This window comes from Takifugu rubripes, chromosome 3, assembly GCF_901000725.2.
Source record: "Takifugu rubripes chromosome 3, fTakRub1.2, whole genome shotgun sequence".
In the NCBI taxonomy this organism is placed as follows: Eukaryota; Metazoa; Chordata; class Actinopteri; order Tetraodontiformes; family Tetraodontidae; genus Takifugu; species Takifugu rubripes.
In genome coordinates, this window is record NC_042287.1 from 16,651,753 (window position 1) to 16,671,200 (window position 19,448).

Genomic DNA, 19,448 nt, shown 5'->3' on the forward strand with positions numbered 1-19,448 from the left:
AGAAAAACAAGAATATTATTGATTAAAAATGGACAACATAGATTTATCCCGGAGTTCGTTCGCCCAATCAGCGTCATATCCTGTTCCTTTTGCAGTTTTAGGGGCCTGCAAGAAACGAAAAGAAGGTAAACACAGCTCCCTTGCTATGTTTGTTAAATGTTTTATAGGACAACTTGAGCTTTTACGGCTCCTCATATGTAGGAATCAACAATCAATTTCGTGGATATGAACGTCAAATTACAGCCGTTAGGTGCGTACCTGTCGTGCTAAGGGACTGTCTTAAAATATGCGCTAAGAAATAAACGTCGAGCTGCTAGGTTGCTCTGGCTGTGCAAGAATTCAGAATCCTTTTAGCTGTCAGTGCAAACAACATGGAAAACTATGAACTATTTTAGCTAGAAACAGTGGTGTCAGTCCAAATTAAAACGATGTTGCTCCAAAACTTTGAAAGTTGACGATGATTTTTCTTAATTGAGTTTTAAAGTAATTAAAAAATTTAGTTAATTGTTTAGTTTTATTTATTTATTACTTTTGATGTTGATGGTGATTGAGGTGGTGTGTGTGTGTGTGGAGGGGGGGGCTAACGGTATATCTCATTTGGTTAAACAATAATTTAGGTTTATATACAGACAAAATAAACCAAATGGCAGTGATAGCTGATTGTGTGACAACTGAGACATTTAAGACTGGATTAATCTTCTTATAATTTGATGATAATAACTGGGTTGTCAATAGCGAAATGGCTGATTGTCTTTGTGTCCGTGTGTCCTGCACCAGTGGACCAGCGATGCCTGCTGCAGAGAGCAGCCACGCACTGCGTGTCCTGTCCTGCCTGAACCAGCAGAGGGCAGTAGGGACGTTCTGCGACGCTGCATTGAATGTAGGAAGCGGAATCATCTTCCTGGCCCATAGAAACATTCTGGCCTGTTTCAGTGACTTGTTCCAACAATCTGCTGCAGCTCCCACTGCACCGTGCACAGAATTCTGCCTCCAGGAGTGTCCTGAAGATGGTCTGGAGTTGCTCCTGAACTTTGTGTACACAGGAGAGCTCAAGTTGGACAGTCACAACTTCCACAATGTGCAGCATGCAGCATCCAGTCTCTGTGTTGAGGAAGTGCTCAATCTCTGTCAGCAGTTCAAGGCAACCTCTGAGGATCCTGTGCCTCTGAAACGAAAAAGGGGAAGACCAAGAAAGCCCACCTCAGATCCAAAACCTCTTTGTTTAGTCAAAGAAGAAAAAGAAATCGTGATCAAAGACTCAGAGGCTGAGGCCGCCGTGGTGAATCATAGCATGGCATCCACCACCACCACCACCCGCTCCGGTCGCATCGTGAAAGGCCCCAGACGTCTGATCCCTGACGAAAATCCCTCTATTGACTTCACGGCTCCTGATGTATCCAGCAAGAGGCCTCCACATCTTCCCACAGAGGCAAAGATACGGGAGCCTGTTGGGGACAATCCAGATCAGCCAGCTGGTGAAACAGAGGTGGAGTCAGAGTCTGTAATAACATCGATATCAATACTGAATATTCCAAAAACATCCTAAGGGGCTGAGCGATATGACCTAATATTAATCATTAATCATCATCGTGCAGGATTTATTTCATGAACTCTTTGTTTGCAGGTAAGTGAGGTGCAGACTGAAGCAGGTGATGTTGGCGAACCAGCAGAAGATGAAGATAAAGATGATGATGATGATGATGCTGTGGAGAGTTTTGAGCCAGTCACTGAAGAAACGGATGAAGAGTATGTACCCGCGGCAGAGCTGAGCTGCTTGTCCGCATCTGCGCCGTCAGCACGGAAGCGCAAAGCTCAGCTGCAAACGGACAAAACCGAGAATAAGGAAGTTGTGGAGGGCGAGTCCAAGAAGGACTGTGTCCACTGTCCCATCTGTGACAAGTCCTTCAAGAGCAAATATTACCTCAAAGTGCACAACAGGTACAGACGTGTTTGAAACTGAAATGAAGGCTTCGGCTTTGCAATAGAACCGTTTGCCTGAGGACAACTTAAATATTGTTGGTTGAATATATGTGCTGCAGTAAATGAACGCTTTTACCCACAAATAACAGACGGCACACAGGAGAACGGCCCTTCGGTTGCCTGAAATGTGGGAAGAGATACTTCAGGAAGGAAAATCTACTGGTGCATGAGTTCAGAGACTGTGCCAGGGTTCAGGTCAGTAAACAAGCAAACAGCTTTACTCAGATTCACCTGAGAAAATTAAAATCAATGTGTGCCTGACTCTTTCATGCCAGAAGTTCCCCTGTGTTACCTGCTCGGCCACGTTTAACGGGAAAGAGGAGCTGCGGCTGCACGTCGTCTCTCACACTGGAGACATGCCCCACAAGGTGCGTCCTCTGCTACCCTAACGGGACACAGTCGACACCTCCAGTTTTCCAGAATCACTTCCCAAATGTTGATTTAACTCCGCGAACGTCTTCTCTTGCGGTTGGTTATGAAAATGAGGAGATCTTTCCCTTTTACAAGATATTTTCACTGACTTCTTTTCAGTGCTCCATTTGTCCTGAACAATTTATGCGCAAGAAAAGTTTGACTCTTCACATGATGAAGGCTCACGGTCACCCCAAACCACATGCAGTGAGTCTCTTACTGTCAGCACATCCCCTGAGTGAGGAAACCACCTCTAGCTTTGCTGAAATGCTTCACTCTATAGTGTCCCCAGTGTCCTAAAACCTTCCTGACGCGTACGGAGCTGCGTGTGCACGAAGCAGCGAAACATCGGGGAGAAAAGCCGTTTGTGTGTGAGGAGTGTGGACATCGAGCATCAAGTCGGAACGGCCTGCAAATGCACATCAAAGCCATCCACAGGTACTGAAATGGGCCCGTCCCTGCCGCGTGCACCACGCAGGACGTGACTGGCTGAGTATGTTTCCCGTTCACAGAAACGAGCGGCCTTTCGTGTGCAACTTGTGCGGCCACGCCTTCTCCCAGAAAAACAACTTAAACATACACCTGCGTATCCACAGCGGCGAGAGGCCGTATCAGTGTCATCTGTGTGGCAAGACCTTCCGAACCCAGGGTAGCAGCTGCCTCCTGTCCTCCGCACCTGTGGAAAGATAACAAGCAAAAGCTGTTTTTACAGGTGATGCCACGAGGGCTCTTTCACTGCATCTATTTGTCTCTTCCAAAAACAGCCAGTCTGGATAAACACAGTCGGACGCACACTGGCGAGCGTCCGTTCGCCTGCGACGTGTGTGAGCAGCGCTTCACAGAAAAAGGCGCCCTCGTCCGACACAAGGCCAGCAAGCACGAGGAAGGCCGACCGCACTGCTGTCACATATGCAACAAAACATTCAAAGGTACAGAATGTCAACATAGCACGTGGCCTTTAACTTCCGTGGTCAGTCACAACTCCTGTGCTGGTTGTGTCCACAGCCAGAGAGCAGCTCCGTGTTCATCTGCGTCGACACAAAGGCATGAGGAAGTTTCAGTGTCCAGACTGTGGCTACAAATTCACCAGACAGGTAAGGATCCACTTGTATCCGTTACACCTGGTGTTCAAGCTGCTGTTACATGTGTTCTTGGAGAGCTGATATGTATTTCGTCATTCCCAGGCTCATCTGCGGCGACACGTTCAGGTTCACAAACGGACTGAGAACTACAATCCCCGACAGAGAAAACTGAGGAACGTTGTTGTGCAGGAAGTGGACGTAAATCCCTCAGAACACGAATCCGCTGAAGTCGTGGAGGCCTCGATGACCTCCGAGCACAGTGGTTACATCATAGGGGCTGTTAAAGAGTCCACAATCCCACAGCCCAACAGCAGAGGGGGCCTTCACCCTGGTTGCATCATTGATGGAATTGATTCGAGCCACGTTGTGATGGAGGAGGTGGTGACCAACCAGAACCTCGGAGAAGATGTGGCAGCAGAAAGTTTCTCTGTGTCAGAGGTGCTGCAGCAGTCGCAGCTGGTCCAGTCATATAGGTCATCCGTGCAGGAAATGGTTCAGAGTATATCTGAGAACAAGACCTGAGGACCAAAGGACAGAACTCATTCAACATTTAGGATCAAAACATGTAAATGTGAAAGTTCAGTCTATTGTGTTGCTTTAGTTGTTTAAGAACTTACTAATAAATTACTTTGTGGTAATTTGGTGGAGTTAAACTTAGTTACAGAAATGCAACATTACAAAAAAAGAACCTTTTTATACATTTATGTTGAGTTGGGGTGTAGTGACCCTTCACGGCCACTGGATGGCAGAGTCGCTGCATCCCGGTTTAAATTACAAGAGAAAAATGTTTTCCTCGACACAGTGGAAATGAATAGATAACTTGAGTTAGTGTTCTAATTCACAAAATACAGTAACGAAACTAACAAGAGCGACTTAAATAAATAGCATTAAAAACGGCTATCTTGTTAGCTTAATCTTCTTCTGCTATCGGTATTTGGCAAACCCGCTTATGGCGCATTATCGCCACTTCCTGGACCGGAGTGTGGCTTAAGACGTTTCAAAATAAAGACAAATAAAACCTGTTTGGGTGCAATATTGCTTTCTTATTGTATGACTGACTGACACCTGTATGATCCTCTCATGAGGTAAACGGCCAGTGTTCTGCAGCGTGTTGAGTCAGGCTGCAGAACCAGACGTTTTCACAGATGCACTGAAATCATCTCGAGTTTGTTTTTTTGTTTTTAAAAAAAACCTCATTGTTTTCTCTAAAACACACACTGTTGCACTTCTTTCATTTGTATTTATTTGTGGGAATTTCATTGAGACCTTGCATGCAACTGGGAAGGATTTAGCAAGCACGGAAAATAAAAGAATACAACCACAAAGCAAATGCTGACAACAATCTCAAATCATACATTTTATATACTGGAGCATAACATTCAAGACCAAATGTAACTGTTGAAGTAAACTAAGGTTACAACAGAAAACTGACGCTTGAAATACAAGTTTTAAGTGGACTGTTGCTATTAAAATGCATGTCTATATAATGCTCAACCACAAATATAATCAATAACTTTTGATGAAACTTATCAACTTGTGATTAAGCACACCAGCCTGCAGTCTGATATTTGAATAACCACATCAAACACTGTAGCTACAGGAAACAATACTCAAACATTACTCAAAGAAACATCCAACCCAACGCTTGTAAAAATTAAAAAAGTACTTCTGAGCAAAACGAGATCTTTTTCACTTCCAGTTGCAACTGACGCTTCATCAACATCCATCACGTATTCTGGCACTGCAGCACACATATCCATAAATAAACATTTAAACACATATGTCAATACACATTTTAAGAAATTGATTCATGCACATTTGACTGGAGCGCGAGAGGCTGCTTTCAGGGTTTGCCAAAAAAATTATATATATATTTTTTACTTGCCAATTAAATTTGCTTTTCTCTTCAGGCACGCTGCAGCCGTTCTTTACGCCATCAGTGATCTGACTCAGACACCCAGTTCACCCACCGTCTCAGCATCCCAGTGATGAGAACATGAGTAGTGAATCTGTTATTTTCTGATGAGCTGTAACCAGCAACAGAGAATCAGCCAAGTAAAATGTAAACCACCTTAAATGATCCTGTTCACTTCTGAGTCTGTGACTCAGCTCATTTTAGAATCTAAACAGATGAATTGGTTCCGATTCTGAAGCGATTCTGAAGCTGCCTTGGATGCCCCATTAACTATTAAACACCACGTCAATGAGATTTGGGGCAGGTAGTTTGTTGTTTATATTCAGATTTAGCCTTAGGTTTGTGAATTCAACACAATTTAGCATAAAGGCTAACAGAGCTATTGACACAGATACGACTGAGTCAGATTCTTCACATGAAGCACTAGAGTCTTGGTTTTACACCACAAACTCAACTCACTAGACTGTAGAGCATCCTGTTACTCCTTCAAGAGGACCAAAGGGTTTGGGGGGGGGGGGGGTTACTGGCTTAAATAAGCAGTCAGAATCATGTTGGAAGAATGCTTGTAAAATAATGTCAGAGCATGTAAACAACATCTAAACCTCGTCAGACAGCTCCAACCTTCTCACTTTGGGATTAGCTTTTCAGAACCTGTGCAAACTAGTTATGATCAAAAGTCGACATCGAGATTTAGCTGGTTTATAATCTCCTTCACCGATCAAAGGAGGACAAGAGGAGGCTGCATCTCAGAACAGGTCCAGGCCACTGATCTGGAGCTACGCAGTGAGACCTGACCAAGGTCTCAGGAAGACTTGACACCTGTGTCAGCTCGAAGCTCCACCTGCCTCCGTCTTCCACAACTTCAGCATCGCGATGAGGTAAACTACACAGCGCACGAGAAACAAACAACATGGAGGTGCACACTCAATGTGCTGGGTTCACATCCTGGTTCTGGTTGAGATTATTGTTGAGATTGTGGAGCGCCTGTAGACGCTGGTGTCGGTGCAGGTGGATGGCGTTTGACTCGGGAACATCAGCAGGTTCAAATGAGCTGGAGACCAGAGGCATGAACTGTCGGAAGATGCTGACGCTGCCGTGCCAGAAGGTCGGCTGAGGGAGTCGACCAGCAAGAGTCCACCTGCGTATGCTCGGGTCGTAGGCTTCCACCACATCCGACAGCTCAAACGTGTTGTCGTAACCACCGGAGACGTACAGTTTTCCGCCCAGTGCCGCCACACTGCCTCCAACATGGACCTGAGGACACAAAGCAGTAAGGCTCATCGAGCGAGATCGTGCCCAGCATCACGCAGATATCATGGTTTAAGGCGACTGCTGTGATAAAACTGTAGTTTCAGTGTGAACTACAAACCTGGTTCATGGGCGTAATTTTGTCCCACTCGTTCTTTTGGGGGTTATAAACATCAACCTCTGCTGAGTCGTCCCTACAGACAGAGACACTGTATGAAACCATGTAGAAAAGGGCCAGAAAAGGGGCAGAAAGGAGAGGAAATGAGCAGGAAAAGCCTGTTCTGATGCCTGTAAAACCCTCAGCTCTGACAGGTCCTGGCTCCTTGAGAGCAGACCCTATGCACTAGGATGCTTCTAGGCACCAGGATGAGATCCTCAGTCTCTATAAAACTCACCTGATGAAGTAGATGAGGCTTTTGAGGGTGACCGTTTTTGGGGTGAAGGACCACGGCGGCAGCTCCCCGCAGTTGACCATGGCCCAGCGGTTGGTGTCCGCGTCGTAACACTGGACAGCCATCGTGTCCTCGCCGGCCAGACAACCAATAGCGTACAGGCGTCCGGCGCACGTGGTGGTGGAGCAGTTGTCCATGGGGTGCGGCATGGGCGGAAGGGCCTCCCAGCAGTCGAGCATGTGGTCGTACCGCTCGGTGCTGTCCGACGCCACCACGTACAGTTGACCTCTCAGCACACAAGAGCTGTGGTACTCCCGCGCCTTCAACATGGGCGACGCCTCCGTCCACTCGTTGACGCTGGAGTTGTAGCGCCAGACGCCATCGTAGAGGCGAGAGCCGTCAGAGCCGCCTGGAGGACACAGACACGCCGATGAGACCACCAGCACCCACGCTGCCAACTCGGAAACTACCGACTACATATCTGGAACAAAACCTCTTAAATTCACTTGAAATTCCTAAAGTACATGATTGCAATACAAAATAAATTGCAATAATAAATAAAATAAGGCTCCGCCTCAAAGAAATTACATCCCTGATCGGGCCCTTCAGCTATTACGCAACATCATTTCTCATATTTCAGTCAGCGATACACTGAATCCACTCTGCTAAATTTATCTCACAACTCGAGATCAACACAGCCTCAGAGTCTGAGGTGATGTTCTCGAAATTGAGGGGGCAACAATGACGCCAGGGCAGAGGTCCAGGCAGAGCCATCACGTCCTGTCTCAGAGCCACTGACCAGCAACGCTGAAGGTTATTTATAAAGCTGATGTCCAGCTCAAATGGAACCAAACCCCGTCCTTGCGTGACCTACCGGAGACATACATGTCGTTCCCGAGGGCCGCTATGCTGTAGCCTCCCCCCAGGTGGTCAGGAAACTCCGCCAGGTAGCGCCACTGTCCAGTTTGAGGGTTGAAACAGTCCACCGTGACCAGTTCGTCACAGTCCTGGTCACAGCCGCCGATCACCACCAATATTTCAGCCAAACCCGTGGACGGCCGAGCGCGCATGCGGTGGCAGGGCCTGTCGTGGCGGTCATACTCGCACGACTGGAAGCTGCGCGCCTCGTTGACCATGCGGAGGCATGTGGGCGAAAGGTAAACGAGCGGGTCGCTCTCCACGTGGGCCAACAAGAAGAACCTCCTCACAAACGGGAGTCGGACCTGCTGGAGGAGCTCCGGCCAGTGGTGCAGCCTCCGCTGGAGGTCGGCCTTCACCCAACGCACCGCGATCTGGTAAACCGTCTCCTCCTTGTCCACGCACAGCTCATCGTCCGACACAAACTCCAGGAGTCGCTTCCACGGCAACCTGTCAAAGTCCATCCCTTTGGCCAGCTCCATCATGTTTTTCAGGACAAAGCGGCGAGCGCTGGCTGCTAGCTCTCGGCAGGCGTAGGCCTCCGCAAAGTCCTGGATCTCCAAACAGTTGGAGACGTCCAGTCGCTGCTCTAGGAAGGCGCAGCAGGCCTCTTTCACAGAAGGGAACTGAAACAGATCAGCCGTCTTCAGGAGGACGTCCACGTTGTCCTGAGTGACCGTGACACGTCCTGTGTAGCAGAAGTCCACCAGGAGACCCAAAAGTTCAGCTGAAACCTCATGAAGGACCACGCAGTCCATGACGCTCTCCCGCAGCGTTCCCGTAAACATTGCCCGGAAGTAGGTGCTGGCGGCCGCCAACACGGTCCGGTGACAGCGGAACTCCCGGCCCTCGGCACATAAAGTCACGTCGAAAAACTTTTGCTCGGCGCGCAGTTCGTGGATCCCCCGCAGCAGGTTGAAGGCGTGGGCCGTGTCGAAAAACGGCAGGGTGGATGGCTGTGTCTGCAGGCCGGGCCGCTCCATCGCTGCTGTGCGTCTCCGTCAGAAGGCTGCTCTCATCTGGATCAAGACAAAAAACAGGTCAGAGTTTCTCAAACATCAACACGTCACATTCGTTTTTTCCTCCCTCACGTCAACACAGGAGACGAGGAAAGAACCGACCAATCAGAGCTGAGCTAGTAACCATCTTCTGACTCATTAACTACTGATTTAAAGGTCACAAAAAAAACACACACAAGCTTCATGAGTCAACCTGAGCTGACTCAACAACCTCTCCTTCTCACATCATGTGATTAAACTTTCTATGGGAGCTACTAGATCTGCCATCTCTCCATCCTGTTCCACATTAGGCTGACGAGCACGCTCGTCACCTCCTAATTACTGTGTCGTTTGACTTCCATTACATCAAAATTGAGTAAGTCAGAAGCCAAAGTAGACGCCCTCAACTTTCTCAAGAAAGAAAAGATCATTCATAAGTCATTTATAATAAACCCGTGAGACGGGGGGTAATTAGAACTGCATCATGGTTGACGAGTCTGAACTGTGATCATAATGAAAAAGAATTAAGGTGCTCGGCTACGATGACGCGTAACACCAGTAAAACAGGTAAGAACAGACAAAAAGACATTTCTAAACATTCTCCGGCAGATTATCGGTAAAAGCGTCTTCAAGTCAAAACAGAACCAAACACAAGCACTGAAGCTCTTCCCTTGAATAGTTTTCCCCTCCGTGGGCCTACCTGCTGAGCTGCTGTAACGGTCTAAAACGCCACCGCGAAGCTGAACAACAGCAGCTCCTGGCTCCTAGTTAAGAATGAGAGCGCGCTTGTGCTCAGGCGCTATAAATACACCAGCAGTGTCCATTTCCAGGCATACTGGGGGCGGGCGAGGGTGAGGGAGGAGAATCTGAGGCGTCAGCGGAGGTAAGTGGTCTCTGGGAGAGACTGGCTCAATAACAGAAACCACTCATCAGAAGTTCAATCCAACGGGATCGAACCCACCAGGCCGACAGGTTCCGTTTCCACCCTCGGTGAGAGATTCTACTAAAACAGGTCCGACTTTGTGCTGTTCTGTTCAGGGATCCTTCCTGTGACATAATGCAGACTTTTATTTCCATTCCAAACCTCTTCAGTGAGTCACCACACAAGCATCCATCCAATCTTCCTCTTCCTGAAACATTCTTTCATCGCAGCGCTGCTAATCTGAAAATCACTCCTGGCTGTTTATGTTTCAGTCCGGATCAGGAGAATAAATTTCAGTTTGTCAAAAAGTGCCGAGTGAACAGGTTGAAGCCACCTACAGGAGCAAGCTGCCTCAGATAATATTAATATTTGGAGATGATCTTTCCTGCTTAAAATACACAGCTATCTTCTTACGGCTTGTTTAAAGGCTGGAACACAGCCGCTGCTGTTCTAGCCAAAGGACACATTCCCATCAAAGCTCCCACAATGTCGAGCGAGGACTGACCTCCTGAAGGACAGACCAGCCTCCAAACAAAGGCTCAACTTCAGAAACCCCGTCGCAGGAACAACAGACATAAATGAGCGTTTTAGGGAACTGAAAGGTTTCCAGTGAGATCACCCGTTCCCACCTGAACAGGACGCACCGTGTTTGATGGCGTCCAGTGAGGCCGGTTGGATGATTGTCAGGTGGGTGTGTGAAGGCTTTTACAGCCCGCATGTTTACCCAGAACAGCTGACTGAAATATATACTCCCACAGGAGGCAGTGAGGAGTGAACAGCAGCACCAGTGTGCATTCAGAAGCACAGAGGCTGGCTCCAGGGCCACGGGGCCCCTCCAGAGGTACCACAAGAGCTCAGTCTGGAGCTGAATCGAGGCCACGACATCACACGATAAAAGCAGCTGATGTTGGCGTTCATGTGCCGACGTCGGCTCGTGACAAACAGATGCTTTTAAAAATGTAGTTTGGTAGAAGCGCTCAAAAATAGTGTTCAGAATTTAGATTTCTCCGTTGCGTTGAGGAACGCCATCATCAAGTTGTGGTTTATGGTTTGTGAACACGGCTGGAAGCAGGCCGTCATAACAAAGCTCCACAAACGGACCCGCACAAACGGAACCGCCGACTCGGTGTTGGTTTGTTCCACAGCTTCATGAAAGTGTGACGAGTCCGAGCAGAACTGGGCTGGACGTAAACGGCACAAATATAAAACGGGGTCAGGGTAACTGCCGGTGCCGACACCCGGCTGGGGTCCCTAAAGTGTTTTCAGAAAATTCTAAATATTTAATTTACAGGGGAAAAAAATACAGTCCATATAAATTCTTGTCAAGCTGCATCTTTGATACTTGAGGGCATCTACCGAAAGGGAGAGAATTATATTTGAAATCAGACATTTTGTTTTATATATGGGTGACAGCACCTGGTGGGTTAACGACCTTATTAACGACAGCTTCTCCCAGGGAAAAGTAACCAGAGCAGAGCGCAAAGCTCCAATCTGGCCATAAAAAGGCAACCAGACAGTTCATCTGCCTCCTGACAGAGGAGGGCCTCCTCCTCCTCCTCCTCCTCCACCAGGGCCTAACAAGGGAGTATTTAGGCAGGATGGGTGGATGGACTGTTTTCTGGATAAACCTGAGCAGAGACACTGGCTAAAAGTCCCACCGAGCTGTGATTGGACCCTGGACCCTACAGCAGAACATCAGGAGTGTTCAGTCAAACTAAAGTTCCAATTAGATGAAAATCGATTTAGTGCAGGTTCGATTGAGGAAAAAAAGAAGACGGGAGAATTGGAGCTGTGTCCCGACAGCCCGAAGCCCTGTTTGCATAGATCAGAATGTGTCATTTCAAACGTGCATGTGAGAAGGTTCTATGCAGATGCAAAGCGGCGTCATTTACATTTCAAAGTTGCAGATGATGAACGGCCGCAGCCGCTAAACTTGGACGGTAGCTCAAATACTTGGGCGGTAAATAAAATAAAACCATGCAATGAAACCTGTGAAGCAACTTGAGTCCATTTTCTCCTCAGCTGCTGTGAGAAATTAGTCTGCAGGAACCGTTTTTAACCGTTTTAAATTGCGTCATGAACGTTCTTCAGTCCGGTCAAATCCGCAGACGTGCACACGCACAAAACCTCGGCTGTTTTCCAACTCACCCGTAATCGTGTTGAGCGATCGTTGCCGATGTTAAAGAGGCTTTCGGGGTAACATCAGACATCGAGCAGAGATTAAAGTTGTCCGTTCGGCCTCGATGTCGCCATGATGTACTCAGTGATGCCTTCAAGTGCCGTCGTAAATATCGCACTCCTCGCGCAACCTGCAGCGCGGACCCGTTTTACTTCCTTATGAACTGTCGCTTTGCAGTCAGTTCTCTCCTCTTTAAATGGTCGTGCTTCAGGCATCTACAAAGGGATTCTCTTTCATATAACACATTTCTTTATGTCAGCATCAGGTGAAAATAACACGTAACAAATGTTTCCCTCTGCTCGTCCAATGACTGAACTAAATACACTTTAGTAGACAACATTGGTGCTTTAGCATTTAGCAGGTTTCCAGGGCAGCGTCGTCCTGTTTTCACCTAGATCTGGGCAGGAACTGTAATTAAGGGACTTTTCTTCCAACTCCCACCGTGAAAGTGTATTTTACTCTGTGATGGATGCAGGTGCAGCCTGAAGCCACAACTCCTGCGGCCCTTGTTCTGGTCTGGAAGAGGTAAAACCCGCCTCTCAACCTCGGATTCCTGCAGACACCATTCTGTCACACATCTGCACTCGAACCCCAAACTGCGGCTTATTGATCAACCCTGTTCTGCTGTTATTGTCAATTATTTGTTTGCTTCGCTTGTGTCCTGTTGTCGGTCAATAGGACACCAGTGCCACCTTGTGGCCCCACGGTGCAGCTGCACAAATCATTGACTAATCGAAACATTAATTCATTAATAAAAAGTTTGCCTTGCCCTTATTATTCCAAACTATTTTGGTGGGTTAAAGACGTGATAGTTTTGCCGAATAGGTGACTTATTTACGTTTTAAAAGATACATATTTGCGCCAGGGGAATATTTACGGATTTCGACATACATAGTATAACCTCTACTGGACATTCAGGGTACTGCAAGCTGGACGAAGTACTGCGTGCGTGTGCGTGCGATAATGGATACAGTAAAGAACAAATTCTAGATTTATAACATTACTTTAAAAATCTTGCCTTCATCATGTAACTAGCCTAGATATCAAACTACCTACTGTAATGCACATTTTTTAATGTGTTTACCAAAAATAGTTTAAAAAAAAAATAAAACATTCACCATGAAGTACAAACCACTGTAGTTAGTTATTAAAAAAAGAATAAGGATCTCCACCACTTATGAAGATGCCTGATGTGCTGCCACACTTGTCTATGGAGGCTAAATGTCCATAATGAGAAGAGCCACCGTTGGTCTCGTCATTTTGAACAAAATGAGAACAGAGTTTCTCCCCTGGTGAAGTTTTCCAGTCACTCACCTCTGCTGATGATCTACGTATAAAGACAATTTTTAAAAAAGACTCCCAAACCAACAGTTATCACGATACTCCATGTTATTGATTATAAACTGACACGAGACACAGTTCAAACTCAGTGCTTGATGAAAAAAAACGAAACTTCTGTCAATAGAATCTAGTCGCTGTAAAAAAAAGCCGACAGCAAAACAGATCCATCAAACACCGACCGCTTCGGCAAAGATGAAGCCCGTAGCTTCGTGTGAGTCCTGACTCATTTCTTCCTCCTCACTTTGGGCTTCTTGACCGGCCGGAGGTAAGGGTTATCGATCATGCTGTCCTCATTGACCTTTGAGGAGGGGACGACCCCGCTGGGAGGCAGCATGGAGTTCTCCTTCTCAGCTCCAGGATCATCCTGGGGGACAAAATGGTTGCACATGGAGAAAAAAAAACCCAGAACATGGAAAATGTAGATATTGGAAATGTAGATAGGTGATCACTTCTTCTTTAACTCGCACTTGAGTAAACTAGTTTAATCTTGACGGTTCACTCAGAGCCACAATAATTAAAGTCATCAGCTGATATCGTCACCACTAATCTGGCCAACACCACCATTGTGATAGAAAATCCTCGGGAATAATTTTCCCTTGGAGAAAATAATAAAAACTCATAAATGAGGACTTACAGCGATGATATTCCCTGCCGTGTTCTCGCTGTCCGTCTGGTCGTCCTGCTCTGATGAATCCGTCTCCTCAAGACTCTGCAATTCCAACTCCGAGGGCAGGAGGGCACTAAGATATGGAATTGAACTCGGCCGCGCTGCAATCACTGGCAACACAGATCCGAAAGCAGTCGTGCAGAAAGTAAATAGCTGTGGGTGTAAATATTAATGCAGATTTTTCACATAAAGTTGGCCTCACGTGGGAAGGTGGTGATGTCATCTTTGAAAAGGCTCTGGGTTTCTCCCGTCTTTGCCATGAATCGTGTGAGGGCTCGCTCTACATCTCTTCTCTGACTCGCTGCCTTCTCCCTCAGCACTTGATAGTCAGACACAGGTTCTCTGAAAGTCTGCAAAAACACACTTCGTGTAACATTCCAGCCCTTTGGGATTTTTTTCTACATGGCAATGAAACGTAGTTCTGACTCACAGGTGTTTTGATGTAGGTGTGAGGGTCAGGGAACTCTGGGAAGTGGCTGGGAATATAGCCCGGATGTGATCGCTTGTGTCCGGCTGTCAGTGCTTTAGGCGTCACAGGCGGGTTCGTCACCGGGGCTTAATGAGAGCATCAAATACGCAGGTGTAAATCACAGGTTTGCCAAACAAACAGCACAGAGATGTAGATGAGGTGTTGGTGTTGGAAAGTGGGCACCAGCTTACGAGCAGTTATAACCATCCTCTGTGATCTCTTGGCGTACACGGGCAGAGTTTCAGCATTAAAACCTGCAGAGACACCATCACATTAAATCAACATGTGTTCATATGGATGATTACCTGCCCCCAAAACACCAACATAACGATGATTACTGTAAAAAAAAGTCTTGGCAACTATTTCATAATAACTTCATAATCTCAAAATATTGTGGATCTTACACAGAATTCTGACTTTTATCTGATTCATTTTAAATGAACTATTACCAGTTCTAATAAATACTTCAAAACACTTCAAGAACCATAAATGTACTCTCCCTATGGCTGTGTATGTACATCAGGGATATCAGCAGAAATATTCCTGCAGCTGCAAGACAATTGGGTTAACTAGTCTAGTTTATGTGTTGGGCCGTCGAGGACTTACCCATTTCAATGAGTGTGACCACTGTATCTGACAGGGTCGGGATGCTTCTCGCTGTGTGTTCACAGTAAGCTTTAGCACTCCGACCAACTTCAGTAATAACTTGGGAGAGGAAAAAATAAAATAAAGTTTAGTTTCGTCATACATGTTTCTCTTCCCGTGTAAACGAATGTATTTCATGAGCCGACAACACGGGAGATTTAAAGAAAAATGGCGACGATGAGGCCAGATGAGCGAATTCTAGGGTTGCTACACACAGCTCTGCATCATCTCCGTCAGCGTCTCCACCGCTGCCTTCTCCGCACTCTCGAATCCAGACTCGGTCAGGAGGGCGCTGACCACCACCTGCAGGGTCCGTCGCCGGGCCAAATGGTAGTTCTCTGCAGGACTGGAAGCTGCTTTACTGCCGCCCCCGCGCTGAAAATACATTTAATCACATGTGATGTGGAGAACAAGACAAACTGGCTCATGGCCGTGCTGATGATGGGATGGTTTAGGGTTGCGCTGCACCAGGGGTGGACTCATTTATTTAAACACAGTAGGAGATTCCGCATATATGAAACGAACTTATGGTCATATTTCTGCTTGTTAGCGCGTGAAAAGCTTAGAAAATACGCCGCCTTATAGGAAGACGTAAAACACAAACGTAACCAGCTGATTATCCGAACATTTATCTGATGTCATAATTTACTCTTTGCGCCACTGTTACGTGCTTTAGTAATAATCATTTCAGGAGGTTAAACTCAAGACAGAGGAGCAGGCGTTCGTTTCTGCTGAGCACCGTGCGGATACGGACATTAAAACTCCTCTTACCGCTCCTGAATTCAGTGGACCCCCAGAGGCCACCACAGAATCCGCCATACTTGACTACTGGTGGATGCCTAATGTATTAAATAAACTTAAAGCTAACATCAAAGAGAAAACAACTTTATTTTGTCGAAGAACGTTCGATCCACCATTTGTAAACACTATGTGTTGTGTCGTCACTTCCGTCGAGGGACATTACACTATTTATAAAAACAACTAGCGCCACCTACCGTAGCGGAGTTCATACAGCAGCCTGATATATAAAAAAGAACATATTGAAAATGACAAGGGAACTAAATTCCCTAGAGTATGAAATTGTAGAACGATAACATTTAACACTGGACTGGAAAGCTACTACATTACAAAAGACCCGAGCAGACTGGCTGCTGTAGACACCTAACAATAATAATATCAATAATGTCAACCACAGTCCGTTTTCCTCAGCCTACAACCTTATCTGACTGCTCACCAGTTTTCCATCTGCTCCTCTACAATTATCCAAGGCGTGGTGGGGCTCTTCTTCAGGTTTCCTACATCTCACAAATAGGGTTTTTAAGTTTTTTCCTGACCCGGTTCAAGGGTCTAAGGGCAGAGGGCATCACAACTGTGCAACTACAGCCCTCTGAGGCTTGATCAAGGCTTCTTGGCTCTGGTCATTTGCAGATTAAAGATATATCCAGGTTGCCTCCTATTCCTGCAGGGGGGAGGCAGGCGTGCCCCGACGCAGGGCAGCTTGTTGGGTTTTCTCACACTTGGATTACTTGAAAGGTGATCTTTTACCATTATTACTAGTTGATCATTTTAGAAATCCCCTCTAAGAAAATTTGCACAACCAACAGTAAATTATCTGTATATGCATATTGATTTTTTTGGTTTATATATAACTATTTCTTGGGCTTTAAACCTCTGGTGGTATTTAACATTTTGTTGCATGATATCTACATACATTTTTTTTTTAAATTAAATCTTTTTTTACATTATAGCAAATAATGTATTTTCTCTTAACGAACCTAAAAACTAGATCCTGATGTTTCACGTTGATTTTGCTGTCAGAATATTGAGATGCTGCAGGCTGGTGGGACCATTTTCACTTCCACATTATCATCTTGTGTAATATCCTGTCTATCGTTTAAAATGTAAAATAACAGCCAGAATCATTGAAAAGTGATACACATCACACATTTTCCTTCTTATTTTGTTTAATTTGCTGCCCAGCAGCCAGAGATTCCAGTAGCCTGCACTTCCCCCCCCCCCCAACATCTTTCCCTGTAATCAGGTAAATATATATATTTTCAACCAGCGACAAAATTGAACATTATATCTGGTGATTTATGCTGCCACCAACATTGTCAGGTGTGTGTCTATGTGAAGAGAAAGCATTTCCTTCACGAAGCATGTAAACGGTTTGCTGAGCCTCTCCGTCCTGCAGGCCGATGCGTGGAAGCCACCTTGATCCCTTGTGGCTTATGCATGTCCATAACGGCAGGATGAGCCAATTCAGACCTCCATCTTTGCTGTTTTTCTCCGCTCGACTCAGTAACAAACCGCTGCTCCACAAACGGTAGGAGAAGTGCTTTCACCAGTGCGCCGAGCAGCCCGAGCAGAGCCAGACTGGAACCCAGCATGTAGATCTTCAGCATGTGCCTGCTGGGCCGCTGGTTTAGCATCTCCTTAGCAAATGGGATCATCTCGCCAAAAGATTCCATACTGTGCTGCTGGATGTGACAGTGGATGTTGTATACGCATGCTTTAGTAGTGTTTAGTAGTGAGCAGGTTTCTACTTCAATCAAAGGATGATGTGCAAATACTCACTTTGAAGTTCAGCCCAGGTTGTGCCTCAGAGTTCAGTCCGGTCAGGAATCCAACAGCACAAATTCAAGGCTTGATCCTGGAATTTAAACACCAGTGGAGCGTGTGCTCACACCGCATGCATATTCATGAGGCTGCAGCACTTTGTTTTGGAGACCTGATTGGGGGAAAGGGCACGGCTGTGAACGCTACCATAGGTGAAGCTGTGCATGTGACATCACACATCATGTAAACATTCACAATCCTGAACATTGAACAGCACGAGCAGTTGCTGGGTTTCGTGGCTCCTCACCATAAACGTTGATCCTCATCAGGAGAGTCTCCACACCGGCCAATCAGAGCGTGTGACTGTGAGGACAGCCAGGTCCACTTATTGGCGAGAACCAAGGAATGATATCAGCGTGATTATACATCCCCCTACTGAACAATGACCAAACGCCGTGAGACAAAGTTCTGTATAAGTGACAACTGGTTCTAATCACATGTTCTTGAGGTGCTTTTGTTCATGATCACAGCGAGGTGATACTATAGCTGTGTGTGTTGAGAGCGTGCCTTCAGTTCAGCCTCTCTGCTCTTTGACCTCATCCATCCCCATTCTGTAGTGAGAGGGGTTGTGAAACACCATTTGATCTTTGCTACAGAGACGTGTGTCGTGAAAAAGGAGCTGACAAGTGTCACGTCATATCAGCAATGCAAATACAAATGTGCAGAGCAAAGGATGGTTGCTTGAAAATACCAGGGCTTTTACTCCTGATCACATCAAAATAGTCTTTCAGAAATTTTGATTGATTTAATTTTTCTTCATTTATGCTCAGATCAATGTTTTTCCCAAGGAAAATGACAATTTTTGGTTGATCTTTAAAGATTATTTTATGAGACTTTAAGTGTGTGACTATGGTATTTAGTATTTAACTCAGCAATGAGTCAATATCTTGTTTGTTGTATTCAGAAAATGTGGGATAAAGTTCAATGGGATTAAAGTGAATTGAACGGGGCTGAACCCTCAGGCAGGTCTGACTCTGATACCCTAGTTACCCTTTTTCTCGGTCTGGGTGAGACAGCAGGGCTCTCCACCAAAGCAGCAGTCAAAGGTCACATGCAAGTAAAACATTATCCTTTTACCTTTTCATACTTCCATGTAAAAGATTAACACATTCGCAATTTGTAAATATTTTTATTTTCATTAAAGGCAAAGTTTTTTGACATGAACAATGTTGACACAAGCAGAATTAAGGCACCATGAAACTATTTGCTGTCTGGAAATGCCAAAATATACATAAATAAATTACATTTTAGACAAACATTGTCAATCTAATGGCACTTGTGTGTGTGTTGTGAATAAACACATTTTTAAGGCAGTTCCTAAACATTATGTACAGGCATTTATCACAACAGCAGTCTTTAAATTACAGTTTTGTGATTGTTAAACAGTAAAAACTTTTTGGAAAAGGTCCTACAGCATTAAGGCAACATTGGTACAGACAGTGGTACAAAAATCATCTTTAAGCAGAAACACACTCACACACACTCAAAATGGTTTGAAGCTGAATCCATTTTGGTAGCTTTGAAATGAAAGAAACAATATTTCTCACAGGAAAAAACCCAAAAGGAAAAAACTAAAGGAAAGAATAAAAGAAGGGAAGCAATTGTGACACCTTTAAAGGCTCATACAAAAGCTAGGAGAGGAGAGGAGAGGAGAGGAGAGGA

At 45.8% G+C, this 19,448-nt stretch overlaps 3 protein-coding genes across 6 annotated transcripts; 1 reads left to right on the forward strand and 2 right to left on the reverse strand.

The window, feature by feature from the left end:
- The first annotated feature begins 49 nt into the window (after positions 1–49).
- zbtb48 (zinc finger and BTB domain containing 48) lies at positions 50–4,111 on the forward strand. Of its 3 annotated transcripts, none has more exons than XM_011602819.2 (11): positions 50–125; positions 778–1,486; positions 1,625–1,938; positions 2,070–2,175; positions 2,256–2,348; positions 2,512–2,598; positions 2,675–2,829; positions 2,904–3,040; positions 3,156–3,320; positions 3,397–3,485; positions 3,576–4,111. In XM_011602819.2, the coding sequence occupies exons 2-11, from the start codon at positions 788–790 to the stop codon at positions 3,993–3,995; spliced, it is 2,265 nt and encodes a 754-aa protein (XP_011601121.2). In that variant the 5' UTR covers positions 50–125; positions 778–787; the 3' UTR covers positions 3,996–4,111. The 3 variants fall into 3 exon arrangements, with proteins under 3 accessions (XP_011601121.2, XP_029689208.1, XP_029689207.1); XM_029833348.1 differs by having other exon boundaries at positions 2,259–2,348; XM_029833347.1 differs by lacking the exon at positions 50–125 and adding an exon at positions 132–250.
- Positions 4,112–4,696: 585 nt separating this feature from the next.
- klhl21 (kelch-like family member 21) lies at positions 4,697–12,167 on the reverse strand. 2 transcript variants are annotated; one of them, XM_003963603.3, is made up of 5 exons: positions 12,015–12,167; positions 7,903–8,965; positions 7,032–7,437; positions 6,758–6,830; positions 4,697–6,642 (listed from the first exon to the last, which is right to left on the reverse strand). In XM_003963603.3, the coding sequence occupies exons 2-5, from the start codon at positions 8,927–8,929 to the stop codon at positions 6,313–6,315; spliced, it is 1,836 nt and encodes a 611-aa protein (XP_003963652.1). In that variant the 5' UTR covers positions 8,930–8,965; positions 12,015–12,167; the 3' UTR covers positions 4,697–6,312. The 2 variants fall into 2 exon arrangements, with proteins under 2 accessions (XP_003963652.1, XP_011601122.1); XM_011602820.2 differs by lacking the exon at positions 12,015–12,167 and adding an exon at positions 9,645–9,796.
- A 1,249-nt stretch (positions 12,168–13,416) lies between these two features.
- taf8 (TAF8 RNA polymerase II, TATA box binding protein (TBP)-associated factor) lies at positions 13,417–16,126 on the reverse strand. The gene is made up of 8 exons (XM_003963581.3): positions 15,939–16,126; positions 15,383–15,542; positions 15,129–15,227; positions 14,714–14,776; positions 14,484–14,608; positions 14,256–14,403; positions 14,021–14,163; positions 13,417–13,750 (listed from the first exon to the last, which is right to left on the reverse strand). Exons 1-8 carry the CDS (start codon positions 15,984–15,986, stop codon positions 13,610–13,612), a joined length of 927 nt encoding a protein of 308 aa, XP_003963630.1. The 5' UTR covers positions 15,987–16,126; the 3' UTR covers positions 13,417–13,609.
- Between the last annotated feature and the right edge of the window lie 3,322 nt (positions 16,127–19,448).

What these genes read in the sequence shown, in the direction of transcription:
- zbtb48 (XM_011602819.2), top strand. Translation starts at nt 788, where the DNA reads ATGCCTGCTGCAGAGAGCAGCCACGCACTGCGTGTCCTGTCCTGCCTG. An exon ending in CTGGAGACATGCCCCACAAG is followed by an intron (nt 2,349 to 2,511) that starts GTGCGTCCTCTG and finishes ACTTCTTTTCAG; the next exon opens with TGCTCCATTTGTCCTGAACA. An exon ending in ATGCAACAAAACATTCAAAG is followed by an intron (nt 3,321 to 3,396) that starts GTACAGAATGTC and finishes TTGTGTCCACAG; the next exon opens with CCAGAGAGCAGCTCCGTGTT.
- klhl21 (XM_003963603.3), bottom strand. Translation starts at nt 8,929, where the DNA reads ATGGAGCGGCCCGGCCTGCAGACACAGCCATCCACCCTGCCGTTTTTC. An exon ending in GAACGACATGTATGTCTCCG is followed by an intron (nt 7,438 to 7,902) that starts GTAGGTCACGCA and finishes TGTGTCCTCCAG; the next exon opens with GCGGCTCTGACGGCTCTCGC. An exon ending in AGCCTCATCTACTTCATCAG is followed by an intron (nt 6,831 to 7,031) that starts GTGAGTTTTATA and finishes CTCTGTCTGTAG; the next exon opens with GGACGACTCAGCAGAGGTTG.
- taf8 (XM_003963581.3), bottom strand. Translation starts at nt 15,986, where the DNA reads ATGGCGGATTCTGTGGTGGCCTCTGGGGGTCCACTGAATTCAGGAGCG. An exon ending in ACACCTACATCAAAACACCT is followed by an intron (nt 14,404 to 14,483) that starts GTGAGTCAGAAC and finishes GTGTTTTTGCAG; the next exon opens with ACTTTCAGAGAACCTGTGTC. An exon ending in TGACATCACCACCTTCCCAC is followed by an intron (nt 14,164 to 14,255) that starts GTGAGGCCAACT and finishes CTGTGTTGCCAG; the next exon opens with TGATTGCAGCGCGGCCGAGT.